The sequence below is a fragment of the Mixophyes fleayi genome, chromosome 2 (genome assembly GCF_038048845.1).
Source record: "Mixophyes fleayi isolate aMixFle1 chromosome 2, aMixFle1.hap1, whole genome shotgun sequence".
Classification (NCBI taxonomy): Eukaryota; Metazoa; Chordata; class Amphibia; order Anura; family Limnodynastidae; genus Mixophyes; species Mixophyes fleayi.
Window position 1 is genome coordinate 337,293,424 of NC_134403.1, and position 11,179 is coordinate 337,304,602.

The 11,179-nt window shown below is 41.3% G+C and overlaps 1 protein-coding gene across 1 annotated transcript in view; it reads right to left on the reverse strand.

The window, feature by feature from the left end:
• DCBLD2 (discoidin, CUB and LCCL domain containing 2) overlaps positions 1–9,580 on the reverse strand; it is a 76,081-nt gene extending 66,501 nt beyond the window's left edge. Inside the window, exon 1 of the mRNA XM_075197018.1 lies at positions 9,227–9,580. Within this exon, the coding sequence (XP_075053119.1) occupies positions 9,227–9,368 (142 nt within the window). The 5' untranslated portion in view covers positions 9,369–9,580. The remainder of the gene's footprint in view (positions 1–9,226) is intronic.
• Between the last annotated feature and the right edge of the window lie 1,599 nt (positions 9,581–11,179).

Here is an 11,179-nt window from a genome sequence, read left to right on the forward strand (position 1 = left end):
TAATTAACTTAATGGATAATCCCCATCATTCTACTCACTGATCTGCCATTATATTATAACCATCCACTATTATGAGTGAGGCAGCTTAGCTGTAGAACAGATATTTATCAATTGATCTCCTTTTTGAGGGCTGACAACAGATTCACCCTTTTAGCCCCATAAGGAAGCCCCAGTGGGCAAAATGGTCAGGTTGGTGATGTCCCATTAGTGATGTGACTGAGAACAACTTTTGGCAGGAGGCGAGAGGACAGACACCTTCCATAGACAAGATCGAGGAGCACACGAATAAGGAGATCTCATTTACAATTACAATTTGCTACCTATATTCCCGCAGACGACTAGCCTTTGAGGCTGTCCCTCAGTGGGTCATAATAAAAAGCTTTTTTTTTATTTTTTTGCTTATTTAATGTGGATCACCTTAGAGCCAGTATTTCTCTCCAGCAGACGGACCTGCAGCTAATCACTTTCAGCTTCATTAAAGACTTATGAAAGACGTCTAAAAGGGGCTCTCTCATTCCAACCGCATTATCTGACTTGCCCGATAATTATCTCAATTTTGAAAGGATCATTATTAGCACAGACGTAGTTTTTACACCCATATATACTGCAATATCAGGCTAACTGCCCATTATCAGCTGCAGTGCTGCTTTATGTATGGGGACCTTAAGCTTAATGCTCACCTCTATCAAACAGGCAAAGAAGGCGACTATGTCCTTCTCATGTAAACATTACATTCACAGCACTGGGGTCATGAGTTCGATTCCCGACCATGGCCTTATCCTGTGAGGAGTTTGTATGTTCTCCCCGTGTTTGCGTGGGTTTCCTCTGGGTGCTCCAGTTTCCTCCCACACTCTAAAAACATACTGGTAGGTTAACTGGCTGCTATTAAAATTGACCCTAGTCTCTCTCTCTCTCTGTATATTAGGGAATTTAGACTGTAAGCTCCAATGGGGCAGGGACTGATGCCAGCGAGTTCTCTGTACAGCGCTGCGGAATTAGTGGCGCTATATAAATAGATGAGGATAATTACATTCATGAACACTGCTAGTTTACGGGTGAGGGACATCAACGGCAGCTCGGCCTGTTTCAAGCCGAGAGGGAAGTGCAGAGTGCGACCTTTAGACCCATCGGTGGGTTTAAGGCTTCTATACTTTTGTCTTCTGAAGTTTTCCTTGTGGCTCAAACAAGTGACAAATAGGAAGTCTGTAACGGCTATTAAAAAAACAGGGGAGTTATAGTTTAGCAAACCACTGCAGCAGATGCTATAAACAAACGATATGTATATTAAAATCTTTAACCTTTTTGGAAGAAGAATCCTTTTTCTTCCAGTTGAACAATCATTCAACCACTATTTTATAGTAAACACTGCAATTACTGGATGCAATGTTATAAATTCACTTCGGTTAACAGAATTATGTGTAATTTATAGTCCTTTCCCCTTTATCTACATTAATTTGCTAAGTATAAAGCACTCTGAATCTCAGGAGTTACATGAAATTTACAGATTAACTTTACTGGAAACGTGCTACAGAAACGGATGCCCTACAAGGATTAACCTTCTCTGAACTTCACCATGACATCAGTCCCATGTACATCACCATCATTTATTTATATAGCGCCAACATATTCCGTAGCGCTTTACAATTGGGGACATGAGATATATTGTGCAGACAAGATTGGTAGAACAGTTTGCTCAAACAAGAGCAATGTCTGATGAGTGGAAAGCTTTCACTTACCAATTCTACCTGCCTTTTCTCTAAAAATCCCACAAATTACCAATATATAGGTTTTGGTCATTCTATTAATGAATACTTTGCTACATTAAGCATGGGTGAGACTTACCCTGGCATACATGGGCATGTCAAATAATTTCATAACTGACTCGTTAATTTGGTTGCTTAAATGGTGGGAGATCACAGAGAGCCTAAAGTAGCAAGTTCTGGTGAATTATGGCAGCACAATGGTTAGCATTGCACAGGGCCATGGGTTTGATTCTGACCAGGGCACTATCTACGTGGAGATTGTATGTTCTTCCTGTGTTTGCGTGGGCTCCCTCCCACAGTCTACAAACATACTGGTAAGTTAGTTGGCTTCTGACAAAATGGATGTGTGCACATGCGGTAGAAAATTTAGACTATGAGCTCTAATGGGACCGAAACTGACGGGAATGATTCAATAGTCTCTGGAAAGCTCTGCACGATAGGGCGACACTATAAAAATAAACAAATAAACAAAAAACAATGATCACATACACATTCCGATCAGATTTTTTTTTCCTGAAACAGAATCCCAGTAAAAATGGTCTTTCATCATCATCATCAACTTATATAGCGCCAGCAAATTCCGTAGCGCTTTACAATTGAGAACAAACATTAATAAGACAATACTGGGTAATACATACAGACAGAGAGGTAAGAGAACCCTGCTCGCAAGCTTACAATCTATGGGACAATGGGAGTTTGTAACACAAGGGCATGTGCTACATCATATTGCACACTGGACCAGCCAGACTGCAAAGGTAAAAGTACTGAGTGGGCTGTGTGTGTAGCAATGTTGGTCAGAGGGTTGTTGTCTTTTGTTAGCTGTGTAGAGGGTGGTAATAGGGGAGATTAAGATGGTGGTTGAGGAATATCATAAGCTTGTGTGAAGAGGTGGGTTTTCAGAGAATGTTTGAAGCTTTGGAGACTAGAGAAAAGTCTTACTGTGCGTGGGAGGGAATTCCACAAAGTGGGTGCAGCCTGAAAAAAGTCCTGTAACCGAGAATGGGAGGATGTGATAAGAGTGGAAGAGAGACGCAGATCTTGTGCAGAACGGAGGTATACTCCAGTGGAATACCAGGTATCAGACAAAATATACACTACGTACTGTGACTACCATATCACACATTATTGCATAACTCCAAGGAGCCAGATATGGGAATACTTACTAAATAAAAAATATTGCTGGGGCCTAACTATTGAAAGCCATCTCTATTGAGGTCAAAAGGATGCACATTTTCCCCACCTCTTAAAACGTCATACTGGTAAAAAGAGAAGGAATAAAACAACAATTATAAATATTATTAAAACACTGACTTCATCCGTAGCATAGAGCCCAACTATCCATTCATCATTGTATAGTGAATAACAAAACAAGCAATATTATCCCAAAAGGTGTCCAATCTCTCCCCATTCCCCCACATACACAAAGACATGCGTGAATACTCATCCTGACCTGTGCCGGTAAGAGCAACTTCTTCCAGGCTGGCAGAAGTATGAAATGAACGCAGACACCTGACAGTCGTCTATGGAGCAGACAGGGTAAGAAGTGTGAGCCATCTACTCATCAACTATCCAATGGTTGTCTCCCAGCTAAGCAAGACTCCCTCACTAGGAGGTAGGATCAATGTACCAATACACAATGGTTTAATGTAGGAACTTTACAGGTTTCTTCATACGTCTATGGGGTTTTTCACACCTGCAGATAATATAGCATTGTCCAGTTACACCGATTCCTAATCTATGATAACCTGAGAACACCCACGTTTACCAATGAGAAACCACTGTATAAAACGATGAACCGCAACATAAATGTGGTTATCCTACTTCTATTCTCTTTCATCAAGTTTCAAACGTTTTGGAAGCGGAATTAAAAAACATTAACTGCACCAAATACTTTTAATCCTGGTGGTAGAAATGTTAGTAACTAACTAAATGCATCATTTATTGATTTATTGTTTGTAAATCCATAAGTGGGGAGCAGCACGGGAGAAGTCTTGTAGGCGGGAGTGAGATGTGGTCACCAGAGATGAGAAAAGGTGAAGGTCAGAGATAGATCTAAGAGGGCGCGAGGGAGAGTATTTTGATATGAGATTTGAGCTATATGAAGAGGTGGTGTAGTTGAGGGCTTTGTAGGTAAGGGTGAGTAATTTAAATTTGATTCTGGAGGACACAGGGAGCCAGTGTAGGGATTTGCAAAGTGGTGCAGCAGATGTGGAGCGGTGAGAGAGGAAGATCTGTCTTGCAGCAGCATTTAGAATGGATTGAAGTGTGGATATATGGGTGTCAGGAATGCCAGATAGCAGGAGGTTGCAATAGTCAAGATGGGAGATGATGAGAGAATGGATAAAGTTTTGGTAACTTGTTGAGTAAGAAAAGGGTGTATTCTGGCAATGTTTTTAAGGGGAAGTCGACAGGACTGGGACAGAGTCTGGATGTAAGGAATAAAGCAGAGGGCGGAGTCAAGTGCGACACCAAGGCAGCGGGTTTGGGAGATTGAGGAAATTGTGGTGTTATTGACAATGAGGGAGATTATTTGAGGGCAGGTGGCAATTCTGGTAGGAGAGAAGATAAGTTCTGTTTTGGACATGTTGAGCTTTAGGTAGCATTGGGACATCCATGTGAAGATAGCAGAAAGACAGTTGGTTACACGAGATAGTATAGAAGGAGAGAGGTCAAGAGAAGATATACAGATTTGGGTGTCATCAGTATAGAGGTGGTATTGGAGGCCGAATGAGCGAAAAAGTGCCCCAAGAGAAGAGGTGTACAATGACAAAAGGAAGGGGCCAAGAAAAGAACCTTGTGGGACCCCAACAGATAGTGGGAGTGCAGGGGAGGGTATGTCTGAGGTAGAAACACTAAAAAGGAGTGGTTCGATAGGTAGGAAGTGAACCAGGAAAGGACAGTGTCTCTAAGGCCAATAGAGTGAAGGGTGTGTAGGAGAAGAGGGTGATCAACAGTGTCAAAAGCAGCAGAGAGGTCCAGGAGAACGAGTATGGAGAAATTACCATTAGATTTTGCAGTAAGTAGATCATTGGTCACTTAATGAGTTCAATGGGAAAACGCATTCGCTACATAGTACGCTATGCTGCAGAGGAGCAGAGATGCATTAATCATCATTTACATACCGCCAGCAAATTCCGTAACACTTTACAGTTGGGAGCAAACACAGTAAAAAAAAAAACAATACTGCGTAATACAGGTATAGAGGTAAGCGTACCCTGCTGTAAAATTGTTTGCTGGATACATTCTCTGAATCTTGCACATATTTATCTTGGGAGAACTGGGCAAATGTAGTCGTCCATCTATGACCAGCCAACACCATCACATCACAAACCTGGCATCATTAGGTTTGAACAGAAGTGCGGGAAATGTCTTCCATGCTACCTATTAGCCGCATTAGCTGTGGAGGCTGGTTGTAGACACAATACTGTCTACTTGTCCTTCAAGATGAAGATGCTGTCATAAAGGCAAATTCCAGATCACTTCTATTAAAGGTGCATCCAGAAAATGACTGTATATAGGACAGGTATATGTGTAAAATAGTCCTTCTTGTATTGTGCTACAAACCTGTCAAAAGTCATTTAAATACTGAATGTATAGCGATACATAATTGTTACTCGGACTAAGCAGGTTTGTAATATTTTTGTATACATTATCCCAACATGAACATTATCAAAATGAAAGCTGTCACAAGAGCGTAGAGCCTGTTTTTGAACCAACATACACATCAGAATGCCTTTAGTAATAGTTCTGGTAAATAAAAGGGTTATGTGAATAAACAATTAATTCAGTGAACTATTGTAATATATGAGCCAAACGATTGCATTTTAATGATTCTTTTACTCACCATGGAATCCTGTGTGTACATTATCTATATTACTACAGGTTTGTTCACGTACGTTATTTTTTGGACAATTAGCTCAGAGTTCATTTAACAGGCTTTAGGAATACAGTGGAACAGTCCCAGTTTGAGGACTACAAAACAAGTGGACATGGTGGGATGGATTAGGGTGTGTAGTATGCACGATGCGGACACGACTTGGACAGATCGGGGGTTGGGCTCATGGCAAAAAAAAAAAAACATGCATAGGTGACATGCATTATATACTCACCAGTTTCCATGGAATCAAAAAGGCATATTAAATCAATCACTTGGCCCCAACTTAATATCGGACTTATTTTTCTGTATGACAAAATTCCTTTAAATAATCATGGTTTAGATGTGTATTTGGCAATGATACATCCACCCATGGTGCATTGCTCTGACTTCACTGTAAACACATCTACACTACCGTTTAGGTAATGTCACAGAAGACATTAAAGGGTGCCCTTAAAAGCCAACGGTTTAATTATTTCAGCAATGGCTCAGAAATGAACGGAGCCTTAGAATTAGTGTATAGACTTTCTACAATCACTAGTTTGAAAACTCTTTATTTCTACATAGCACTGCTGAGAGACATGTAAAAGCCAGAGTTTTAATCAGCAATGTGACATCTCCTTTAGACTGGTTCTATTTAGAGGGAAATTTAGCACCCCCTATGCCAATTATTCCTACATCCAGGGGCAGGCTGGACTGGGGGGCACCTGACCCCAGGCGGGCACCATAGTGGGCTATCTTGGGCTGCATCACCTGCATTTTTGCCTTTAAAATGTTCCTAATAGGCTGCTGGGTTGAGTCTTGCCCCCTGCCCAGGCTAAGAATCGCCAGCCCTCCCCTGCCTACATCACTTGTAGTGGCCTTGATTACCCCTCCCCCATTTATTGTTTTGATGTACTAAGAAACAAATAATTGCCACTTCAAACTGAGACAGCTATATGTTACTCTGGAGAAACAGATAAACACACAAAAGCTACTTTTAATTTAAGAAACAGTGATAGCCTACAATTTGCAGACTTTTCAGGTTCTGCTATTAAACATGTATTAAAGATACAGCGTCAAATTCTCCAACAAAAACAATTACTTTGATTATGAGATGCAAACGCGCAGCTAAGTAAGCCTTACACTGAATAATAACATTACATTTGCACCATTTGAATATAAACACTTGTATTAAAAACTAGGGTTTTTAATACAAATAATATTACTCTATGGGGTTATAAACTATTTAATTCAGAGGTATATGTAAAGAACACTGGTCAAAAATGTAAAACTTATCTAATCATTTGTAGATTTTTTAATAACTGTATTGCAGCACAAAACAATGGTTTGATTTCAGAATATTGTTTGTAATTTAGACTGTAAGCAAAATTGTGTATTTACTTCTATTGTTATTGGTGATATTACTCACTCGTATTACTCACTTATCGTCTTGCAGACATTGTGGTTCCAAAATTAAAATGAAAGGTATAACAATCAAGACAAACAATATCCACTGTAGAAAAGACTATTGTGTGTAACAGAAGGAGACATACCATCTCTATTTCATACTCCCTCCCCCAAGAGACAAAAAGTAAGGAGTCTGAGAATTGATAAGTGTCTGACAATCTGGTCACTGTCTGGAGTTGAGAAATCAATATAGTCCAAGTCCAGAAAACACATTAATTCTACTTTACTAACTTGACTGGTGGCAAACGGTGGAGGATCAACACATTTACTGGAAGTCAATGACGTGTTCAAATATATACAGTGACAAAACTCCATTGAGCAAGATACCCATGATATATACTGTATGCATGCTGCATAGACACTGGGACTCTGTTACTCACAGACAGCACAGAAGCAATAATCGTTTGAGGTGGTCTTTGTATCTAGGTGCTTATTCTTTCGCCAATTGCTTTATTATTATTTTACACACATTTGTTAAATAGACAAAGCTTTCACAGAAACAGTTGTGCAATTTGTAAAATGATATTATTGCATAGAACAATGATCTAATAGCATCTTGTAGCATGGCTTGCAGTTTCAAATTGTACAAAATAAGAGTTGCCATTTAGATTGTAAGCACTTTGGGAAAGAATATTCCCTTGACCTCTAGTGGTACCAAGATTGTTGCCTCGTATTCTTCATTTAAGCTGGGTATACACTACAGGTTTTTCAACCAGTTATTGTGTCAATCACATGATAAACGACTGTTAGGTTCGATATCGCATTAGTGTGTACGCTCCCACGATCATGTTTTATCGTACCAAAGCACATCGTATAGTTTGATGTGATATTATAAACTGACTAAAAATCACTATTACGATGGAACGATGTCGGGCACATGTGGAAGTGTGTACGCACTCAGGACTAGCAATGGGGTGTGCAAAGTCACAATCTTTTCAGCCGATGGTTATGACAGATGAGGAGCACAGATCTGAAGGTAAATCATGTAGTTGTGCTCACATTAATCGGCATGCTCATCGGGACCTTCAGTCGTTTCTAAAATCGTTACAGAAATCTCATCTGTGGTAATTTTCTGTAGTGTGTGCCCAGCTTTATTGTACCTTGTAAAAAATCTCGTACACTGTAATAGTGATAAAACAATCTATAAATAGAGGAAGGCTGCTTTACAAGTAGCTAAATGTTCACTTTAAAGAGGATGCTGGGGTCAGAGGCTGAGAGTGTGATTTGGTCCATTTCAAACTGCCACTTAAGTCTTACAATGATAACCTCTGCACTAGAAAACATGACTGCTGCAGAAGCTCTTGGATTCTATTCAACTATGCAAGTGACAGTCAATGACAACTGAAACACACCACAATATATGTAATGAAGAACAGCAATCTGGAAGAGCAGAGATATGCATTGACATAAATATCATCACAACAATAATGCGATAGCTGTTGCTTGAAAATCTAAGTATCTTAAGTCCACAAGCCCATCCTGGTAAATGTTTAATTTCTTCTACTAACAGTACAGAGCTAATAACACCCCTTTATCTATGTCAATAAGACAGATTGCCCCTTTTAATCAGAAAGTATTCAGCTGCACAGATAAGAAATATGACAGGGTGACAGTCACCTGTAGCTAGATAACAAATATGGCAGTTAAAGAAAGAGATCAATAAGGAATAAAGATGATATATGCTCATCTTCATACAATCAAATACAAAAGTAAAGAGATATTGGCACTATATTTTGACCAAAGCATACTAGGAAAAGCTGCTCATTATACTATGTACAAATAAAGTAGGATGACATTGATAAATTCAATGTAAACATATGTATGGCATTAACATGGGGACAATGTGTACAAGGTAGTCAGAGATATGGTAAGGATATAATAAAGGCTGACAAATGTATAACATGTTACAGTAAACAGGGAGCTTGGGGTATAAATGTAGCTTGATATATTGAAAGGCTACAAAGTAGACTGATCCAGGTATAAGAGATAGTTACATAAGGAAAGACAATAGACAAATACTCTAAAGATGCAATGTAGAGTGACAGATATAAAAGTAATAGGACACACAGACTGAGTAGTACAGACAACAGAAGCCCACCTCCCCCGGAATCACCCACCTCCCCCGGAATCTCCCACTCACCGTTCTGTGCCTCCGCAGTCCGGAGCAGCAGCGAGAGGATCCAGCCTGATATAAGAAGGGCAAGCTGCCTGCTCACCATCCCCCAGCTCTCCATCCCAGCAGCCGGCAATCTGAATGCATACTGGGGCTCCCCCCTGCCCATCCACAGGGAAAGTCTCAGCGCTGATCCATGGTACAGAGCCCGGGACTGGAGATCACATCACAGAGTGGATCCCACAGGATCCCGTGCGCGCGCAGGCAGCAGCAGAAAGACTTCCGGCGCCGGGCTGCGGATCACTGGAGGACTCCCGTTAACCCGTTCTGCCCGGGACGGAGAGCAAACACTGTCCACGAGTTCTTCCAACTACACCCGGGCGGCTTGCGTGGGGTTAAAGGAGGTCCAGGGGGCGGGGAGCTGTGCGTGGGCTCACACTACTCCCTCCCCCCATTACAGCGAGCCATGATGCAAAGCCCCCCCAGGGGTATACAGAGGAGACCCCCACTGCATGCAATGTGAGGAGCTTCACCCACCCACCTACCTCTCGTGGGCTCAGGGCACCACATGTCACGTACACAAGCATGGGAGTAATGTTTACTCTCCACAGTACACGCGTGGACACACTGTATGAGTGGCATTTGATTAGTATCCACTTTCTCCTAACTTTTTCCGTGTAATTACCCCCAAAATATCATGACGGTCAGTGGTCAAGCATTAACGCCGGGCAATCCGTGCACATTGCAATCCAGCACAGCCCACTCCCACTGGGCACACCATGAGGTTCTAAGACGGGGTCACAGCACTGAAACCGGAGCCCACATTCTTTTACATAGTGTAAAAAAAGCTAGAGTTAGCACATAGAGCATTTTTTCCGAAAGTGCATATACAGAGCACTGCACAATACAACATTTGTACAATTGTACACAAAGAGCCTGTGCACACAAATCACTCCCAATCACACATGCAAACCCCCTAATGAGTTGTAAAATTCAGGAGCCATTCTCAACTCTAGGAACCAACAGGCTCGTTTACAGTTGTAGGAGACCCATGATCGCCTTACAATATTTATTGCAGCTTTGTATCAGTGTGGCGCTCGGATTACATTCTACCATGCTGTGTCCCTTGGTCACATCATGATAAATATTGTCATGTAGACAAGGGTTTTCTACCTTTTTAATGAGTCAGGGAAGATGGGCATCCAAAGACCTCATTAGAAAAAACAGAACTGTAACTTAAACTTTTAGTGCCTGAGGTGAGAAGGAAAATGCAGCCACCCTTGCCCTCAATTTTAATCAAATGACCCTAAAATATTCATAATCTGTGCCCCCCTTCAGCGTTGCGTCCTGATCAGTCCCTCTTATCGCACAGCCCTAGTTACGGCCCTGGAAATGGCTCCCAAAAGCTACGCGCCAGCAGTCTCTGTTTTTAGGCGCATTGGATAACTGGCTTTTGGGATTAGTACAGCCTTGTCCTAAAACACCTGCACAGACATAGCCCCTCTGTTATCAGATGCACACACAAGCTCCCCCCCACCCCCGCATTGGCTTTTCTATTACGTCCACACAGCCTCCCACAATGCCCACGACAAGCCCCCCGCAAAGGATGAAGAGCTACAAAGCTAGCTGCAACAGGAAATGCTAATACCTCACTGGGGAATGTACTGATACAACTGAATACATTCTCTGTACAGTACGGCATAATATATAGAAAGGATAATAATAACAATACTCATGGCATGTTAAAGAGGGTATGGCAACCTTAGCTTGCGTGGTACAGTAAAAAAGATATTCTTTGGCTACAGCAATTATAAATATTTAGCATGCCTGGCCAAAAAGTAAATACTGTTCTTGTCAATCTCACTGGTCTTCCATGCCCACCACATTTTGTCCAATAATGACTCTCCTAAGGGAAGTGTGGCCATCAGCCTAAACGCAGTTAAAATCACGTAGGTGAGTGATTAAGTGTTTAGCCTATGG